This window comes from Salvia hispanica, chromosome 5 (genome assembly GCF_029641045.1).
Source record: "Salvia hispanica isolate PSC_SH4W2 chromosome 5, Shi_PSC_v1, whole genome shotgun sequence".
Taxonomy (NCBI): Eukaryota; Viridiplantae; Streptophyta; class Magnoliopsida; order Lamiales; family Lamiaceae; genus Salvia; species Salvia hispanica.
In genome coordinates this window covers 20,812,067-20,831,962 of record NC_142696.1, presented here as the reverse complement: position 1 = coordinate 20,831,962, position 19,896 = coordinate 20,812,067, and the positions used below count along the sequence as shown (strand labels likewise).

The 19,896-nt window shown below is 37.5% G+C and overlaps 3 protein-coding genes across 4 annotated transcripts; all 3 read left to right on the top strand.

Moving 5' to 3' along the window:
• Positions 1 to 5,832: 5,832 nt before the first annotated feature.
• LOC125190705 (transcription factor PIF3-like) lies at positions 5,833 to 8,753 on the top strand. 2 transcript variants are annotated; one of them, XM_048088074.2, is made up of 8 exons: positions 5,833 to 6,107; positions 6,481 to 6,584; positions 6,708 to 7,440; positions 7,510 to 7,614; positions 7,700 to 7,765; positions 7,849 to 7,914; positions 7,989 to 8,417; positions 8,497 to 8,753. In XM_048088074.2, exons 2-8 carry the CDS (start codon positions 6,499 to 6,501, stop codon positions 8,578 to 8,580), a joined length of 1,569 nt encoding a protein of 522 aa, XP_047944031.1. In that variant the 5' UTR covers positions 5,833 to 6,107; positions 6,481 to 6,498; the 3' UTR covers positions 8,581 to 8,753. The 2 variants fall into 2 exon arrangements, with proteins under 2 accessions (XP_047944031.1, XP_047944033.1); XM_048088076.2 differs by having other exon boundaries at positions 8,487 to 8,753.
• Positions 8,754 to 10,064: 1,311 nt separating this feature from the next.
• On the top strand, positions 10,065 to 13,573 carry LOC125187450 (D111/G-patch domain-containing protein). The gene is made up of 8 exons (XM_048084044.2): positions 10,065 to 10,227; positions 10,462 to 10,558; positions 10,945 to 11,140; positions 11,375 to 11,529; positions 11,786 to 11,929; positions 12,029 to 12,132; positions 12,267 to 12,423; positions 13,155 to 13,573. The coding sequence occupies exons 2-8, from the start codon at positions 10,493 to 10,495 to the stop codon at positions 13,236 to 13,238; spliced, it is 906 nt and encodes a 301-aa protein (XP_047940001.1). The 5' UTR covers positions 10,065 to 10,227; positions 10,462 to 10,492; the 3' UTR covers positions 13,239 to 13,573.
• An 846-nt stretch (positions 13,574 to 14,419) lies between these two features.
• On the top strand, positions 14,420 to 16,107 carry LOC125187449 (uncharacterized). Its single transcript, XM_048084043.2, has 2 exons — positions 14,420 to 15,730; positions 15,816 to 16,107. Exon 1 carries the CDS (start codon positions 14,573 to 14,575, stop codon positions 15,692 to 15,694), a length of 1,122 nt encoding a protein of 373 aa, XP_047940000.1. The 5' UTR covers positions 14,420 to 14,572; the 3' UTR covers positions 15,695 to 15,730; positions 15,816 to 16,107.
• Positions 16,108 to 19,896: the final 3,789 nt, after the last annotated feature.

Sequence of the window (19,896 nt, the reverse complement as noted above, 5' to 3'; positions counted from 1 at the left end):
TGGGGGATGCCGGGCGGCGGGCAGGGGAGCGGCGGGCAGTCAGCGCCCGGGTGGGGGGGTATGCCCCAGATGCAGCAGCAGATGATGTTGCAGCAGATGATGGGGATGATGTGGCAGGGGGGGATGCCGGGGGGGATGCTGCACGGCATGTATCCCGGGATGCCGGGGGGGGTGCAGGGGTCACCGGGAGGGGACGCGGTATATCGGCCCTCGCTTGATTTTTTGACGGCTTCGTCTCACACGTCGACCCCGGTGGAGACGCAGTTCTCTGGCGATGACCTTCTGTCATTGCATGATATGGGGATCGATCTCGGGGACGATGATACTCCCGTTCGAGCGACGCCGGCCGCGCCGAGGAAGAAGACGAGGGGGAAGGGGAAGGGCAAGGCGGTCGGCGAGTCATCGCAGCCCACTGCCACCGGCCGGAGGAAGTGGACGGAGGATGAGTACGCCGCGGTGGCCAAGGGGTGGTTGGAGGTGTGCGACGATCCACTGGTTGCGAACAACCAGCGGGTCGTCAACATGTGGGCGAAGATCAGGGCTGCCTATAAGAACCACTGCCCGCACGGGAAGGACTTCAGTAACGAGGAGGTCCGGAAGGGGTGGGAGCGCATTAGGGCCGCAGTGGGCCGTTTTGCGAATTTGTACGCCAACGCCCTCCGTCAGCTCAAAAGTGGGCAGACTGAGGACGACGCCCGGAGGATAGCCGCGAGTCAGTTCCCCTTGGAGGGGAAGTATAAGGAGTTCACCTTCTGGGAGTGCTTCTTGTTGCTGAAGGGCTCGGAGAAGTTCCGGGCGGGGTGCGACGCTGGGTGGCCGAAGAAGCAGCGACTTAACTATAGCGGCGACTACAGCGGCAGCAGCGGCGGATCCCACGACCTCCCCCCGGATGCTGAGGAGTTTCCATCCCCTCCTTCATTTACTGGTCGCCCCCGCCCGGTTGGACAGAAGCGGGCGCAGCGGGCTGCGAGGGGCGGATCCCCCCTATCGCCCCGCGAGGTCCAGTCCTCCGCCCTCCCAGCCGCCCCACTCGAGTACACTCTCCATTCGCGTAACCAAACGCGGGCTCAGATGTTACAGGTCTTCCGAGGGTGGAAGAACGCCACTGACCCCACGGAGAAGAGGTTCTTTTCGAGATGCTCGAGAGCATGCGTGCTGATTTAGAGATCGCGACGAGGAGGCTGGGGGGTTCCGACGTGGGCTCAGATACCACGGGTGGCGGCAGCGGCGGCGGCGACGGCGGCGGCCACGAGGAGGGCGACGGCGACGGCGATGAGGAGTAGAGAGTGGCGGAGCTCGGGTGTTGAAGCCCTTTTTTTTATAAAAAAAATCATGTGTTTTTTTTTTAAATCTTTGTACTTTTTTTTTAATGGAATGGATTATTTTTCCCGTATATGTGTCGTAAATTTAATTCCGTATATCGCAATTTTAATTCCGTAAATGTAGTATATTTTGAATTGTTTTTATTGCGGCTGGCCTATGGCTAGCCTAAATCTAATGGCAGGTGGTTTTTTTAATGTTGCTGACGTAGCAGAGGAAAGAATGACTAGCCTATTAACCATTGCGGATGCTCTAATAGTACTACTTGAAGGTGAAGCTGCCGTTACAGCTACATCCAATCAATGAATCTGTGTATAAATTACTAAAAGTATGAGATCTCAAAAATAAGGCCACGTTGGTATCTTTTTCCATGTTAGGGTGGGTCCATTCTTGAGTAAATTTATAAGAGCAGAACTGAAAAAACAAACGGTAAGAACTAATTAAGAATAATCAATAATTTATATTTGGTGCACCTATATCTTCTTAATATTAATCGTTTAGTATTGCATTTGTATGTGCGTAAGTCAACGCTATATTAATCTTAATTCTTCAATTAATTATTTATTTTATCCTTATCCCTCATTCATTTGCTTCTTCAATAATACTACTAGTACCATAGAGGTGATGGGTCATAATTGATTACTTGATCTGAGCCTACTAGAATTAAATTCATGTGTGATACATGCATCTCTCCATAACCCAATCATAGAACGTACGTCATATGCAGCAGGCTGAGAGGTCCGGAATGCGACGGGGTTGGGTAGGACATCTGGCTTGCGGAGAGCCGGAGGGGTATGGGACCTGGAACGGTCCGCATTGCGAAACTCCAGGCCAGACCACAAGCCCAATTTTTAGTTTTTTAATCGGTAATTGAATTTTTAATACGACGTAAATACAGTATAATACCATCACAATTAATGTGATTTTATTATTTATGAAGTTTAATTTTAAGAATATTATTAATGTAATTTTTATGATATTTAATAGAGTAACATATAATGCTATTTATTTTAATTTTACAAAAGTGGATGATAATTTAAAATATTAAAATAAAATTAAGTTGTGGTTTGAGCATTCTTCAGAAGAACATGCGAATTTCACATATATCCTCATATTAGTAGTATGGAAAATCTCCCTAGAAATTTAAAAACGCTGTATTAGATGCTAAGAGCACTCCCAATGCTCTCCCTAAAAACTCCCTTATTTCTTCCTAACTCCTGCCACATCAGCGCCACATCAACACCAAAATTTATCCCCAGTTTTTAGCCACTTTTAGCCAACTGCTCCAATGGTTTCTCCCTTATTTCTCCCTAACTCAACATTTCATTTTTATATCATTACTAATTTAGTTGTTTTATTTTTGTATATAATAAAGCTAGCTAATTTATAAGACAAGACAAATAATAGTAATAAAGTTCGTTGTATTAAACATGAGTAAAAAATTACAACGACGAAAATTTAAAAAAAAATAGGGGGGGAAATTATTTTAAATTAATTATTAAATTTTAAATTTATAGGGGGGGAAATTAAAAAAAAAAAAAACTATTTTTATCGCCGGATTATCGCCCACAGTGGTCGGCGATAATCCGGCGAATTTTCGGGATTCGGCGTTAATTCTACCGAATTAATGCCGGATTATCGCCGATTCCTCCCCATTGCAGGCGAATTTTCGGCGATAATCGGCGATAAAACGCCGGATTTAACGCCGAGTGCATTGGGAGTGCTCTAAACAAAATGGAAATTAAAACGAGCTTTAAAGCTACGTGAATATGATTGTGCAGGCTGGCAAAATTCTATAATTGTATTGCCAGATAAGATGAGATTCCAATGAGTATCATTTCATGTTATGGATTCTCTGCAGAATAACTTCCTTCATTAAAGGCAGCAAAACTCAATTAGCACGTGCTAACCCACCCGACCCCCTCCTTGCTGTATCAATTAATTAACTATGAAAAAATATTAATTCAAATTAATCGCATGCATGTTTAGCCAACATACAAAATGCTATTGCAAAACTTGAGCCAAGTCAACTTATGTCACTTAATCGTGGACGGAGTACAAGGGCATAGGTAATAAGTAGAGGAGGGTACTACCACTTTCAATAAATATTTGATAAAATATTGTTTCAATGTAGAAAATGTTTCATAATATCGAATTGGTGTGAATTAGGTATAGGTATTCTGTTAAATAATGAATGGATGTGAGGTTGAATTATAAGAATCTGAGTATTTTCAAAATGGAAGTGATACATTTTTTCTTGTGTATGAATAAAAAGGAATAATTTTGTGTGTATGTTAAAGGTGATGACATACGGTCACTGATGTCTTGGAATTGGGCTCGTGGAATTGAACTTGTAGTCTTCAATTCTAAATCAATGTTTGGTACAATAAAAAAAAGATTGGAATTGAATTAGGAGTACAATTTTAGTTCCTTCCAATTTCAAAATTTAAAATCCATATTAAAAGTATATAATTAAAATTTCAAATATTTATAAAATTGGACATCATCACACACACTATATATATCATTTCTTCAGTTCAATTTTCATATCAATCTATACTATCATTTTTTAGAATAAAAAATTTAGAATTGAATTATAATTCAATTTCTTTAAATCCAATTTTATAGAATTCTAACTATTCGATTCAGAAAGGAGTTCTTATTAAAATTAATTTGTTCATCTTGATGAACCCAAGTTGTGGATTAGAGGCCCATCGTTTTATGTCCATATTTATAACAAACAACGTACTGATAGGCTTCGTTTGTCGGTTTGTGCACTATAAATCACCAAAGATATGACGAAAGAATAATAAAAATGGAGTAGATTTTAGCCCAAAGAACTGTGAGCAAGGACACATGACTGCATGTCGAATTTAATAGATTTGAAGACACCAACATCCAAGGCCTGCTATGAATGTTCCATGCCCTATACGCAGATTTTTTATGGACATGGACTATCTTTGCTAAATTTTGTATTTAAAATATCATTAATTTTTTATTTAATGAATTACAAAAAATATCAAATACTCCCTATTCAGTATTATATATTATGAGAATAAAAAATAAAAAAACAATAGATTGGCAGGAGCTTGAGACCCTTGTGGCTCTCAATTGGGTCCACCGCAGTGGCGGATGCAGGGGTAGCTGACCCCCTCCCCCGTCGGCCAATTTCTAGGAGGGGTTGTCGGCTGCCCCCGCCCAGATAGTCACCCTTCTTATTTGCTTTCCTTAATTTTGTACTTGTTCATTCAACCACCAAAAACATGTTTTTTAATTTCTTTGTATAAAATGATACCTCAAAAATTATGCACTATTAATGTGTGAGGGTCGTATTTAAGTTTAAAGGTAGCAAACTAAATTTTAGTTTGTATTAAAAGCTTCCTTGATAGGTCGGACTGAAGCCTTATTGAATTAGATCGTTAACAAGTTGACGCAATATTAACAATCCAATTCATACGAATTGTGGACTTAACAAATTCTTTATACTTTCATTGAAGACTAAAATAAGTATATCAAGGATATATGATAATGGTATCAAAACCCAAAACTCACTTTATAATTGTTTTAAAGTTTTAATTAGTATGTGACTGTATTATTAAAATGAAATTTTGCATATGTATTCCGTTAATCGAAGTTCGATTTAGTTTGCCTTCCACATTGGCTGTTCGAATTACAAAAGGCCAGAACAATTATAGAGTTTTATACGGATTAAGTAAATGAAAATACTATAAAACTAATCCACGTGTCGCTTCATAGAAGCCTCTGTCATAGATGAGATACCAATATCCAAACTAATTACGCTAATTAAAACAATCAAATAAAAGCACTAAAGCTAGTATAGCTTGATTGGGGATTTTGAGATTGCGTTTGACAATGTTTTGCAAGGATATCAAGAAAATTTTTGCATGCAAGTGATAGATATAAATTAGTAAATCATAAAATTGAATATTTAAAGGATCAAATAATTAAGTTTAAAATCCATTATTTGATCTATTTCTAAATTGACTAAATTGTTCGAAATTAAAATGACACATTAATTCACACATTCGTAATATGACGAAGTACTATTAAATACTATAGCGTATGGTTTAAATATTTTTAAAAACTAAGCAGCTCTACATTTAACAGGTGTTGTGTCTTCGAATGTTCTACTCACATATTCGAACAATCAAAATGCATATGTGAACAAGTGGTAATAATATAATAAACAAAATAGACCAACTGAAATAGCATTACTACTATAAACTGAATTTGCAGACCAAGTGATTTAGCCAATAGAAATTAAACTACTAATTTATTCCCACTACATCGCCCAATTAAGGTATATAATTAAAAAGTTGATGGATTATGCATAGTCATTCACCATTCCATTTTTTAAATGTGCTGATTGCAAAAGTGATGCATAGATCAATACCTTGTTTATTAAAATCAATGGCGCCAGAGTAGAACCACAATTATTAATTAAGAGGAATAGATTCTCAAAAATTTTATACTAACACCAAGAAATATGGTGCTCCTAACTTCCTGGTGAAATCTCTCTCCTCTCTCTCTCTTTTTATACGTGTATGTTTGTGTATCTCATGTTCCATTAAAAAGTGCTCTCTCTTGGAAGATGTAGTAGTTTTCAATCAAAAACTACATATGGATGAGCAATATATTTTGGAGTTCAAGAAACCATCATTGCTTTATTGTGGAAGAAGCAAAAAATAATGCCAAGATTGATTTTGGAGAAGTTTTGGCTACTACAAATATTACTGCTTGTTTTTGGAATTGAAAAGATTTAAGAGGTAGGCTTTTTTTCTCTTAACTTTTAATGGTTGTGACCACTGTATCTGAATAAAATATGTTATGAATCATGTGCTAAGTTAAATCTAGTTGTTTGTTTGTGAATGCTACTATTTTTAGTATCAATCATTTGTTCTAAACTGGATATATTTTTATCGTTTTTGATCCTTTACTTACTAGTTTTATCTATTAAGGATAAAATTAGTTGTGCTTGTATGGGCTGTATTTGCACATGTCGAATTTTATACGAAAACGTTGTAATTATTTTTAGCCACTTAGACTCTAAATATACAATTGTCTGATACATGGTTTCTTTCAACTCTTACTCTTCATTAAAAAGCTTAACTGTTAATGTTGAGTAATTTGTGATTGCAGTTGTCTCATTCTTGAATCATGCCTCTGTATGAGTTCTTGAGATTGGCTATCGAAAAGCTCGAATCTAGCCAGCAGAAATCATCTTCCGTTGATCCCACTTCAAAGTAAGTTTACTTGCTTCTCTTCATTTAGAGCCATCCATTTTTCTACTTTTCAAATTTATGTCGATTTTGGAATAAGTCCGGTTTATAACTGATGATGCCATATGGTGGTCGGATTACTTGCAGAACGGAAAATGGCTTATTTGGACAGCCTGATAAGGTTGCTACCAACCTCAGTTTGCAGCCTGATACCCCTAGTGCCTGTGATGGAGAGAGGCCGGGAAAATCTAGTGGTGTCGAGTATATCTTCAATGATATTTCGCCAGTATTGGATATGAGTCAAAAGGATGATGCCTCTCCTTGGTTAAGTTATCCCGGAGATGATAGCCTGCAAGCTTACTCTTCTGGTGTCTTACCTCAACCATCAAGTGTTTCTTTTATGTCACAGAAACATGGAAGGAGTTGTGATCAGGCAGTTATTGATTCGGACGTTGTGGAGTTGTCTTCTTTTAAAGATCGTCCGTTGCAAACATGTCTGCATCAGAAGGACCATACATCAGATCCTTCCTTACTCAATTGCCAAGATGCTAAGTTTTGGAATAGTGAAGAGGGTGTAGACTTACATGTTCCAGCCGCAGTAAACTCTTCACGGTTATTGGGCAACGAAGATAAAGATTTGTTTCTTGATGGAAGGACCAGGGATATCAGCCTAGATACATTCTTGAAAACTGACAAAAGTTTGATTCAAAGCAACACCGTTGCTTCAACTAGGCCTCTAGATGGGAAGAGAATTGTCGAGTCTATCGTTGGTTCTTCGTTTGTAAGCTCTGGAAAAGGTGCTGATAAGAATCTCGATGAACTGAACTATTACACGAAAAGAAAATCTCAAGACAATGAGGAGTCTGAATGCCAAAGTGATGTGAGTCTGTGGAAAGGATTCTCTCTTATGTGGTTACCGGTTTCTATTTCTCATCGTTTTTCTTGGCAGGAACTCCAAACCGAGTCTGTTGGCCTGAAAACACTAACTCCAGCTGATGGAGGCCGGGGATCAAAGAGAAGGCGTGTGGCAGAAATGCATAATCTTTCCGAAAGGGTGCGTTTAATGTCATCCAGATACGAACTTTCATTAGTTGCTCTTTCGTTTTCGTTTATGCTGATGTTGGTCCGTTCCATAACAGAGGCGAAGAGATAGGATCAATCAGAAAATGCTTGCTTTACAAGAACTTATACCCAACTGCAATAAGGTAAACACACTAAATATTGAAATCATGGCAATAATTTCTACAACATCATATATAATCAGTAGAGTTGTTTTTATTACTCCCAGACGGATAAGGCTTCCATGCTCGATGAAGCCATCGAATATCTAAAGATACTTAAACATCAAGTGCAGGTAGCAATGTGACTTGAGATTAACAAATTTTCCAATATTACCAATTCCTTCTCATGCTGATGCTTGTTCTGTAGATTATGTCAATGGGATATGGAGTATGCGCGGCGCCATTGATGTTTCCACCGGGAGCTCAAAACATGTATTACGCGCCTACACCTCATCCTTCATACACGGGGATGAGGATGGGAGCGAGTTTTGGTAACACGAATGGGGATTCTGTTCACTATCCAATTTTCCATCCACATTTTCCTACGCCTGTCGTAAACTGCCAAGGTGCTATCGCTCCGATGCACGGACATATCTGTCCCAGACTTCACACCGCAGTCTCTGGAGCGCACACACACTTTTTTCCTCCAATTAAATCTAACAAAACTTCAGTGATGGGGCCAAGTGGCTTGAAGCTAACAAATCACAAATCTACGTCTTCAAGATTGAACTCGAAGGATCTGATGGCGAACAAGAATTCACAGAACGTCGAAATGAGCAGCTCAATCTCTACTCAGGTTAGTGATGGTTCAGTCTATTACTGTACTTTACATCATGGTTCAACTGAGTGTTGACAAATAGTTTAGTGTGATGCAGCTGCAAGCGAAAAATGAAGTTCGAAACCGGCATTCTACAGCATGTAAGAGTAATGATGGAGCTGCAGAAGACTACAGAAACTAATGAAGAAGCTTCTATGCTTGCTTGGTAAACAATGCTAGTGAGAGTAGAGTTTGGAAATATTTATTTTTCTCGAATAAAATCACATTCTTCGCTTTGGGCACTGTATATTTATTTATATAAGGTGACTCCTGACATTTCTTTCAAAAATTGAGTTCTAAGCTTATTAATCCCAATGCTTCATGTTGAATATAAATATAAATCTCCGTCTATGATAACTATTTTCATAGTACATAGTTTACATGATACTCAAGAGTACAAAATGACATATTTTCAAACTACATATAGCGTTATATAAGAGTTTATATTTTAAGTGCTTCACAACAATGCAAATGTGTCCGTCATATTACAGTAAATCTAACATCTTACATGTATTTACAACATGCGTCATAGTAAGAACTAGCATATAGTTTCATATTTCATTATGGAGTACATTTTAATTTTATCATTATACATAAATTTTAAATTTCACAGTCAGATTTTTATATGTGGTTTCAAATATCAATGACTAACATTGTCTGCTTGATTACTAAAATTTATATAGCCAAATTACATAAAATAATCTGTCAATGCTATTTTACAAAAAAAGCAAATAAAACTTCATAATCACGGGTGAATAATTATATGGGTTGAATTGTTATCGGGTTAACTTGATAGACCCAATTGAATAAGACTTAACCCGACATATTAAGGTAACTCTCAATCTAGACACAATATATGAGTTGACACGACATTATATAATTTAGGTTGACACGATACGACAACAACAACTCAAACATGATTTACACGATTATAATATGATACTGTTATATCACATAATTAAATTTGATTTACATGATAAAAGTATGATCTTAACTTGATTTACTATATAGAATAAAAGTAAAGCATATTTTTTTTTAAAAAAGTAATAAAATAATTTGAATAACAATTGTTTTTTAGCTGGTTACCCGAACCCAACTCGAAATTATCGGGTTTTCATCGAGCCAACTTGATAAGGACACGGCCAATAAGACTTGATCCGAATTCCAAATCCAGTAATTTTGTATGTATTTGTATTGGATTTTTATATCGAATAAAAAGTTATCAATCCTACCCAAAAATAATAAACGCATTTTATTGAACAAATTCACATTAAATCTCCAACCTGTAGAAGAGGATGATATATTTTTAATTACAATTCGTAACCTTTCCTCCAAACCATTATTGAAAATTTTGAAATGATGAATAGAAAAAACAACCCAAGCAAATCATATAATATACTAACAAATAAACTTAATATAAAATGAAAATTGAATCAGTGCATATTATCTTTCGGCCAATATAGCGTAAATTTCAACACTAACCCTCAATATTGAGTTGGTTAGCAATTTACTCTTATAATCTGTTAGATAATTTATCAAACATTTAATCAAAGTAGTAATATGATTATTATATGATAAAAAGCTAGTAATAAATAAAGCAAACCATTTTAAAAGATAAATGCACAATTGTCGACAGCGCCAGTAAATATAAGTTCTTCCATTGTCAACACTTTGAGCTTCCTACAAATTAATCCAGGATTATTACAAAACCCGTTGCGTACTGTATCATCCCAGATCTCCTAGAAGAGTGACCAATCTCTCAGGCGTACATCCAATTATTTGTCAAAAGGTAATTTTCGTGCGGCTTCAATCGCGTTTCTAGGGTTTATTTCAATCAGTCCGAGACTCGATTTTTGCTGAATATTGTTCCGTTTTTGTCGATTCATATGATTTTATAAGTTTTCCCATTATAGCTCGACAAGATGAGTTTCTGATGATGCTATAGTTGTGAGGAGGATGTAATTGGTGCCGTTGAATCTTTAATTGAGTAGCCTAGTTATTTACTTATTTTTGTCGATTTTAGGTTTTGATTGATTCTAAGGGGGCTTCAACGGATGGATAGTAGATGGTATAGTGGTAAACAGGATATGCACATGAGAAGGCAACAAAAAGATGATGAGGTATATTTTACTGATTTACACATCTTTTCTTTATGTATGTGTTCAATTTGAATGTCAACAATGTTTATTGTATCATAAGATTTATGTACTTATATAGCAATTGCTGCTTGAAAGAGAAACCTAACTGTACGTAGTTCTATACTTCTATTTCAATTTTTGTTTGATTTTTTTTCTAGATCTTCTTTTATGCAGTATTGTTGTTTTCTGTCGTTACTGGTAAATTGAGTCATTGGCAATTTAGGAATGCCTATTCTGAATTTTTATTATGACTCGGAAACTTCTTCATTAGTTTCTGCTTGATCTAGTCTGGATCTTGTGTTGTGGGGCAATGAATCAAGTAAGACAAGTATTACTACAGTGACATGCTTTAATGTTTTCTGTCATAGGGGTATGAAGCTGCTATTCTTGAGGATCTTGCTGAGGATTTTCGTTTACCAATTGGTCATAGAGTGACTGAGAACGTAGATTTGGATAATGTGGAGCAAGCATCGTTAGACATACAGCTGCCATCATCAAATGTCGGATTTAGGCTTCTGCAGAAGATGGGATGGAAAGGGAAGGGGCTTGGAAAGGATGAACAAGGTCTGTTTTTAGATATGAAGTACAAATTACATTTGCTTGGCCACATCTGACTTTGGCACATTTCATTCATCTTATTGGAGTTGGTCTCAAATTAACCTGTTCATTTTTTTCTATGTTGATTATGTAAGATGTGTGCTCTTATGTTGTCTAGGCTCTATGTTCTATTATACACCTTGTCTTAGGGCTAACCCATCCTCATGGTCTTGTTTTGCCTGAACATGTTGTATGTTTCAGGGATAACTGAGCCTATAAAATCTGGGATAAGGGATGCTAAATTAGGTCTGGGTAAACAAGAGGAAGATGATTATTTTACAGCAGAAGAAAACATCCAGCGTAGGAAGCTTGATATTGAAGTTGCAGAGACTGAGGAACTTGTAAAGAAGAGAGAGGTATGCATTATCTTGTCCTAGATGTCAGAAAAAGTATAATTCTATTTTCAATTGCGGGTTAATTTGGAGTTAATTTTTACTTGTTCTGAAACATACATCTAATAGCAGAAGGCAGCATATAGCTATATGTGTGTCTTTTGATGGGAATGGTATATCATAAAGGGAACATCAACTTTGGAAGATCTTGAGAATTTCGTGAAGTTTTTATTACCTGGTGGCTTCTACTGCCTGCTTTCTGCACATTATTAAAATCCAGGTTATAGCAGAGCGTGAGCAGAAAATTCAGAGTGAGGTGAAAGAAATACGGAAGGTGTTTTATTGTGATCTCTGCAACAAGCAATATAAACTGGCAATGGAGTTTGAAGCTCACCTAAGCTCCTATGACCACAACCACAGAAAGGTTTGTTTCCCCATTTAATGCATGCTTACTTTCTTGTTCTAATTATTGATAGCTTTATTAGCCTTGGAACATACTCTTGATTTATTTTCTGGACTTCAGAGGTTTAAAGAAATGAGAGATATGCATGGAAGCAACAGTCGTGATGATAGACTGAAAAGAGAACAGCAACGGCAAGAGAGGGAGATGGCTAAGTTTAAGCAGATGTATGTCCTTGTTATCAACCAGAGCCTGTTTTATCTGTTACCTAGAACTTAATGAATTATGAATATGAAAGTGGTTACTAGTCTCTTGCTATATACTTTCAATTGAAGATTTTGTATACTTTTACCCTGAACAGGGCTGATACGCATAAGCAGCAGCAACAGATGAAGAATCAGGAGGAAGCTGGAACCCTTCCAGCTACTCCTGCACCAAGTAGTGCTACTGTAGTTGCAGACCAAGATCAGCGAAAAGTTTTGAAGTTCGGATTCTCTGCAAAAGGCAGTGCAGCCAAGGTATTCGCTAGTTTTGTTTTGCTGATAGTCCCACCTACATCAAATGATAAGTTGAAAATGTTGTTGCTAATGTAATATAAACAAAATTTCTATATAAACTTAATGCTAGCTTGTGCAATATCTCTGTAGTAAGTGTTCAATTGAACATGTCTTAATAATCTTGTCTAAATAATAGTGTTAATACTGATCAAGTAAAGGTCATGGAATCTGTACGTTATGATAGAATGGGAACTTTTTTCATGTGTAATTTATTTCTTGTGTTTTAGATACTTTTGGTGTCTGATGCTTAAATCAGAATTTGGTATCTGTGTATCTGATAAATTAGAATGACCTGTTTTGCCATGGATGGAATTTATCACCAATATTTTCTAAATACCTTTTCCCCTCATGGTTACGTCTATAATACTAAATTCTTGTCAATCATCTCTCCATATGGTGTCCACAAGCCTTCCTAAAGAATACAGGGAGATGATGTTGTGCGCTTACATGATACGTAGATATATATACATGTGTTATTTACATAATCATTGAGGCATTGTGCCTAGTTATAATACATCCACTGTGGTTTGCATTTTGTTTCTGTGCCTTGAAGTAGCTGTAACTGTCATTCATCGTTGACTTAAAATATTTACTTACTACAGTTTGTCTTGACTGTCTATGTAGTTCGTTTTTCTTGGATATTAGTATTTGTTACTGCCGATCATAATAAGGTTTGATGTTTGATGAAGCAGAGCTCTATTAGTAATTCTGCAAAGAACAAGAAGCCAAAGGTTGCTGTTGCTTCAGTTTTCGGGAATGACAGTGATGAAGAATAGAGTACTTTCTGATGGTTCCAGCTGATATCGTGTGACTTGAGAGCTGGGAACATCTGACTGGACCACTGAGTATACTTCAATCGGGAAAAAATGTAATCTATCTGGCTACCATTACCTTACAAGACGTTTTTCTTAGTAATGGTGATAACCCTGTAATCTTGACTGCACTAAATTTGAACAAAACTATGGATAATAGGTTTTTCAGTAGCTTAGATGGTTGATGCGTGGAACTAAGCACACAATCTGAAGGAGCTTGCTGAGGTTCAAAGGCTTAGCAATGTATTATTGTCTTAGTATTTATTGAATGTCTCGTGGGACGACTACCCGTTTTGCAACTAAGTTATCTAAATTTTCGATACTTGTAGTTAAATGTCAGGAAATTAGCACAAATAATACCACGAATGTTGAAGATGAAACAAAACTGTTGGTTTTGTGCGCCCTAGTATCTGCTAGTGAAGGTACTCTTCCATGTCACGAGACAATTCTTCCTCTTCCAGTACATGCAATCAATGCTGTGAGCCTTCTCGGAAAGCCATGTCTCCTCATGTGCATATCTATCAAGAATTGGTCATTGTGCATGGTCGGCCTTCTAAGAGTAAGTGTTGCGGAAAATATTCTTCATGCACGCACTCATGCACCAGTTATCTTACCAAATATATCCGCACTAGTATCGTAAGTGAGATGCCATGGCCGTTGTGCACGTCTGCGGAGTCGAGAGTTCTTTTCGTCCAACTCCATCGGGGCATTCACCACACGCAGCCAATGTGTTAGCAATGTGCGAGAACAACGATCTACACATGCAGAAATGACGCTTAAGCACTGTCGGACACCATCAGAGTTCATCAATAAACTAATCCTACACAAGCCGTGCAACAACTGCTGCATGTTAGCGATCATCAGACTAGACATGGAGAGATCCATTCATATTTATAGATAGAGAATTTGTGGGAGGTATTGTGAAAGATGTATGCATTGTAGTTGGATTATATTGTATTTTTAGATGAAGAATGGGTTAATAAATAATACTAAAATATTAATTTTTGAATTTAAAAAAGTTACAAATGACTTGCGCTCCAAGCCGGAGCCCTAAATCATGAAATTGGCATCACCAAGTTTAAATCACTCAATATATACCTATATGTAAGTCAACTCTTGCATTCAAATTAAAAATCCCAAATAAATGTGGTTTGTTATATGCAGCCAAAAAAAATTATTAGTAGTAGTATAAATTAAGGTCTTGAGAAAAATCAATCTTTTGCTCCGGCATAGGTTTGGAGCTGTGCGAAACCCTAATCCACAACCCTAGATTCCGCCGAGTTGTAGTTTCATGCAAGATGATCATAAAATCGGAGCCTACAACTATTCCGGCGGCCACCGGCTGCAGTAACTGCGGCGCTCACGAGCGGCGCCTGCTCCACCAGATCCGCTGCCGCAGCGGCTTCAAACGTGTCTGCACCACCTGCGTCCTCCGCCTCCATCCGCAGGCCTTCTGCCCTACATGCTTCCTGGTCTACCCCCCAACTCTCCCTAACGACGTCGTTCGCACCTGCGATAAGTGCTACTCCCACTCCCACTCTCACTGCGTCGACTCCAACGGCGCCCCCCCTCCCAAACCCTACATTTGCCCTCTCTGCGTCAACCCTAACGCCCCAATTTTCAAATTAAAGTCTGCCGAGGAGGCCAATCTTGTGATCGATAATGTTAGGGTTCAAAATTGCAGGGTCATGGACAGGGATGCGGCGAAGATGCTGTTGGCGGCCGCCAGAATCGCGTCCACGTCGATGAATAAGGCGGCGGCGAATGCCAAGAATGAGGCTGAGAAGCGGGTTAAGGAGGCAGCGTTCGCAAGGAAAAGGGCTAAGGAGGCATTGGAGCACGTTGCGCTTTTGGCGCATAAGGAGAAGGCGAGGAGGAAAGAAGTAGGGCTTCGTGACGTGGCTGGCCGGGGAATTGCCAGCAATGGTGGTGTTAAATTTGAGGCTGAGGTTAGTGCAAATCATGGTGTTAGGAATCGCAATGGTGTCGTGCCTAGTGTTTCGCAGCCGTTTGTAGCTGTGGAGGAGAAAATGAGTGGTAATGTAGTAGTGAATGTGGATAGAGATAACTCTAATCAGGTGTTGGCCGCATTGACTGCTGTTGAGTTGAGAGAGAATGAGAAAATGGGGGTTGGAATGACTGCACAGGTTGAGAGATCAGGGATAGGCCAGGCCAGTGATGGCCATGCCCAGATGGATGTTGATGAAAGGCTGAATGTTGGGGAAAATGCAGGACTGATTGAAGATAGCAGTACTATTCGTGCAGATATGGAGATCGATGCAGGGGATGTCAATAATCATGGGGAGAAACAGCTTGATGGTGTGAATAATGAGGTAAATTTGGTTCAACCAGGGGAGAATTTGGTGCTGAATAAGGTAATGGATAAGGATGGAGAACATGTTAATGGTGGCCGGGCATAGTCCAAGAACTTCATCCGCTAGCTCAAAGGTGTTGAGGTGGGCAATGGGTTCAAATTTGTAGCTGAGTTTGCTGCACTAGTTTTGGTTTTTTTTATGTTAATGATGATTTCCCTTCTTGCAGGGGTGTGGCTGTATTCAAATACTTGTTTTGGAGAGGATTTGCCTGAAGGTGGTAGATCATCATGTAAGTTGGTTCTCATTTAGATGATTCATTTTTATTATCAGTTTTTGTGGAGTTGTTGGTTGGCATTATGTGATTGCAAATGCAACATTAAATCAAGATTTCTCTGTATTGGTGTTGTTGATTTTGTTGGTCTAAGGGAAAGTATTTTATTTTGAGTGTAGCTATGGATGTTCAGACAGAGACTATTAGTTTGAGGCTGTGCTTAATCAATAGATTTGCAACTTTATTTTGTGACTGTACTCAACACACGCTGTCCATTTTGATTTCTTGCTTTTCTCTCGTCTCAGAAAGTATCTTATACACATAAACTTCGTGCATGTATAACTGTATACTATGTCCAATAATTCAAAGCCAAATTACAATTGTATGTAACGTAGTAATAACTGAATCCTTGAACGACTATTCTGCTGAATCTTTGAATGGTAATTAATTTTAAAATGTAGAATTATGATTTAGTAGGGTTAAATTTATAAATGGTCACTATACTATGATGTTTGTATCAAACTAAATTTTACTACTAATTTGTTATTTCAGAAAACTTACACTCTATATATCATTACTAGTTTAATTAAAATATCTTTGTCGCTATTTTTAGTCTATTCTTTTAGGGCTCGGATGGTAGCTCCCACAATTATTTTCAGGGATTTGTTGGAAATGGACTTTTCCAGAGTTGATGGGCACAATTATCATCTGTTTGGTTCAGTCCACCCATATTGTTAAGCCCAATTCAGTCGTTTGGTTCAACTTGAGAACCCTTGAAAATAATTATGTCATGCCTATACTACCCTGTTGGAATTTTAGTGTATTAGCACTTTAATTCTAAGGAAGAATGTTGGAATTTTAGTGTTTATCACTTTAATTTCTAAACAATTCGGCTGCTTCATTAGAAGCTTGTTCTATCTTATTTTAGTGTTTGAATTAACTGTTTTAACAGTTTTTAAACAGTTATTAACAGTTTGGAATCAGTTTTAGTTAATTAACTGCCTCGACGGTTTAGGCTGATTTTTGATTAAATACAGATCAGAGAATGAACAATCATCTAAGGGAAACTTAGTCTTATCCGATCATAGATTTTGTGCACTCAAAATACTTGATCTGAAAGTATTTTATACGATTCTAAGTTATCCAAGTCTTCTAATAAGGATTCCCTAATCCTAAGTTATAAAATCATCATTATATATCTTACCTAACAAAGATCAAGTAATTTGAAGATGACTGGACCCAATTCAGTGAGGGAGATGACTGCAAACTTCACAAAACTGGAGAAGTTTGAAGGAGTAGATTTCAGAAGATGGAGAAAGAAGATGCACTTCTTGCTGACCACCCTGAAGGTTGTTCATGTACTCACAACTACCATGCCAGAACCGACTGAAGATGAATCTCTGGAACAAACCAGAAGGAGGCTGAAATGGGAGAATGATGACTATGTGTGCAAAGGGCATATTCTCAATGGTATGACTGACTCACTCTTTGATATTTATCAGAATGTTGAATCCTCCAAAGAATTATGGGATTCTCTAGAATCTAAATACATGGCAGAGGATGCTTCTAGTAAGAAATTCTTGGTTAGTAATTTCAATAATTATAAGATGCTAGATTCTAGACCTGTGATGGAACAATATAATGAATTACTAAGGATTCTTGGACAATTTCAACAACACCAGATGCATATGGATGAAGCCATATCAGTTTCTAGTGTTATTGATAAATTGCCTCCCTCTTGGAAAGACTTCAAACATACTCTAAAGCATCAAAAGGAAGAACTTTCCTTGGTGCAACTTGGTTCTCATCTCAGAATTGAAGAATCCTTAAGGATTCAGGAGATGGAAAAGAACAAGGAAAAGAGTGTGGCTGGACTATCTTCCATTAATATGGTGGAAGGTGGACAGAAGTTTAAAGGGAAAAGGAAAATGTTTCAAGGAGAGTCCTCTGAGAATAAGAAACAAAAACTTGTTTGTTGGAAGTGTGGGAAACCAGGCCACTACAAGAAAGATTGTAGGTCTGGAAAGAAACTTTTCAAGGCTGGTACAAGTACAAGTGGTTCAAAATCTGGACCAAGTGGATCTAAGGATCCAAGTGTACCTCAAGGTATGAAAATATTCAATTCTAATATTTCTATTCAGAACTATATCTCGGATACACCAAGTTCATTCTATGTACAGGATGATGAGTACACTTGGTGGGTGGATTCTGGAGCTACAAACCATGTTTGCAAGGATAGGAGATGGTTTACATCCTTGCAGAAGATCACTGATGGATCAGTGATTAGAATGGGGAATGGTTCTAGTGAATCGATTGAAGGAATAGGAAATGTTAGGCTAACTTTTACTTCTGGGAAACAGTTGGATTTAGTAGATGTATTGTATGTTCCCACCATTAGAAAGAATCTAATGAGTGGCACTGTAATTAATAACTTAGGTTATAAACAAGTTATTGAAGCTAATAAATATATTTTATCTAAACATGGTGTATTTGTTGGTTTTGGTTATTTATGCAATGGTATGTTAAGATTAAATATTGAATCTTGCTTTGTTGATAATTCTGCTTATGTGATGACTTCTAATGAACTTTCAACTACTGATTTGTGGCATGAAAGGTTAGGACATGTGCATTATAAAAGACTAATTGAGATGTCTAAAAATAGCTTAATCCCTGTCTTTACAGTTAGCAAAGATAAATGTAAAACATGTATGTTAACTAAGATCACAAGGCAACCTTTCAATAATGTTGTGAGAGAATCTAAACTACTGGAATTAATCCATAGTGATATCTGTGATTTTCACTCAACACCATCAATTGGAAATAAGAAGTATGTTATTACTTTTATTGATGACTCAACTAGATATTGTTATGTATACTTGCTAAGTTCTAAGGATGAAGCCTTAGAGAAATTCAAGGTATATAAGACAGAAGTTGAGGTACAAAAGAGTGAATTTATAAAGATTTTTAGATCTGATAGGGGAGGTGAATACTATGATCCTAGTTATTTTGAATCAGTGGGAATAATTCACCAAATAACAGCCCCTTATACTCCACAACAGAATGGAATCTCTGAAAGAAAGAACAGAGTGTTGAAAGAAATGGTTAACTCTTTGTTATCATATTCTGGTTTAAATGAAGGTTTTTGGGGAGAAGCTATGATTACTGCCTGCTATATATTAAATATAGTTCCAAATAAGAAAAGTAAAGCTACACCTTATGAGTTGTGGTTTGGAAAACCTCCAAACTTAAACTATCTTAAAGTGTGGGGCTGCAGAGCAGTAGTTAAACTCACTGATCCCAAGCGTAGGCCATTGGGTGAAAAGGGAATTGATTGCATTTTCATTGGTTATGCAAATCATTCAAAGGCTTATAGGTTTTATGTCTTAGAACCTAACAAATTTGTCTCTGTGAACTCTGTTATAGAGTCAAGAGATGCAATCTTTGATGAAAATAGATTCACATCTATCACAAGGCCTAAGGATCTATTTTCTAATTCTAAAAATAGATTAGTAATTTCTGAAAATCAATCAGAGGAACCTTCAACTCAACATTGGGTTAGAAGGAGTGTAAGGCCAAGAAATCAAAGTAATCTAGATAAAGGCTTTCAAATCCATCTTATTGAAGGATCAAGGGATGAATTACAATCCCAGTACCCCTACTGTTCTATAATTGAAGAGGATCCTAAGACTTTCAAAGAAGCCATGTCATCTAGAGATGTCTCATTCTGGAAAGAGGCTATAGATGATGAAATGGATTCTATACTCCAAAATAACACTTGGGAATTAACTGATCTGCCCCCTGGTTGTAAACCATTGGGGTGTAGATGGATCTTTAAAAGAAAGATGAAAGTTGATGGGTCTATAGACAAGTTTAAAGCTAGGCTTGTCATTCAAGGATTTAGACAAAAGGAGGGGATAGACTACTTTGATACTTATGCTCCTGTAGCTAGAATATCTACTATTAGATTGCTAGTAGCTATGGCTTCTATTCATAAACTCCTTATACACCAAATGGATGTTAAAACAGCCTTTTTAAA

Excerpts from the sequence above, each read along its gene's own strand:
- LOC125190705 (XM_048088074.2), top strand. The coding sequence starts at position 6,499 with ATGCCTCTGTATGAGTTCTTGAGATTGGCTATCGAAAAGCTCGAATCT. Across the intron at positions 6,585-6,707 it reads TCCGTTGATCCCACTTCAAA|AACGGAAAATGGCTTATTTG; the intron begins GTAAGTTTACTT and ends GATTACTTGCAG. Across the intron at positions 7,615-7,699 it reads TGCATAATCTTTCCGAAAGG|AGGCGAAGAGATAGGATCAA; the intron begins GTGCGTTTAATG and ends GTTCCATAACAG.
- LOC125187450 (XM_048084044.2), top strand. The coding sequence starts at position 10,493 with ATGGATAGTAGATGGTATAGTGGTAAACAGGATATGCACATGAGAAGG. Across the intron at positions 10,559-10,944 it reads GGCAACAAAAAGATGATGAG|GGGTATGAAGCTGCTATTCT; the intron begins GTATATTTTACT and ends TTTCTGTCATAG. Across the intron at positions 11,141-11,374 it reads GCTTGGAAAGGATGAACAAG|GGATAACTGAGCCTATAAAA; the intron begins GTCTGTTTTTAG and ends TGTATGTTTCAG.
- LOC125187449 (XM_048084043.2), top strand. The coding sequence starts at position 14,573 with ATGATCATAAAATCGGAGCCTACAACTATTCCGGCGGCCACCGGCTGC.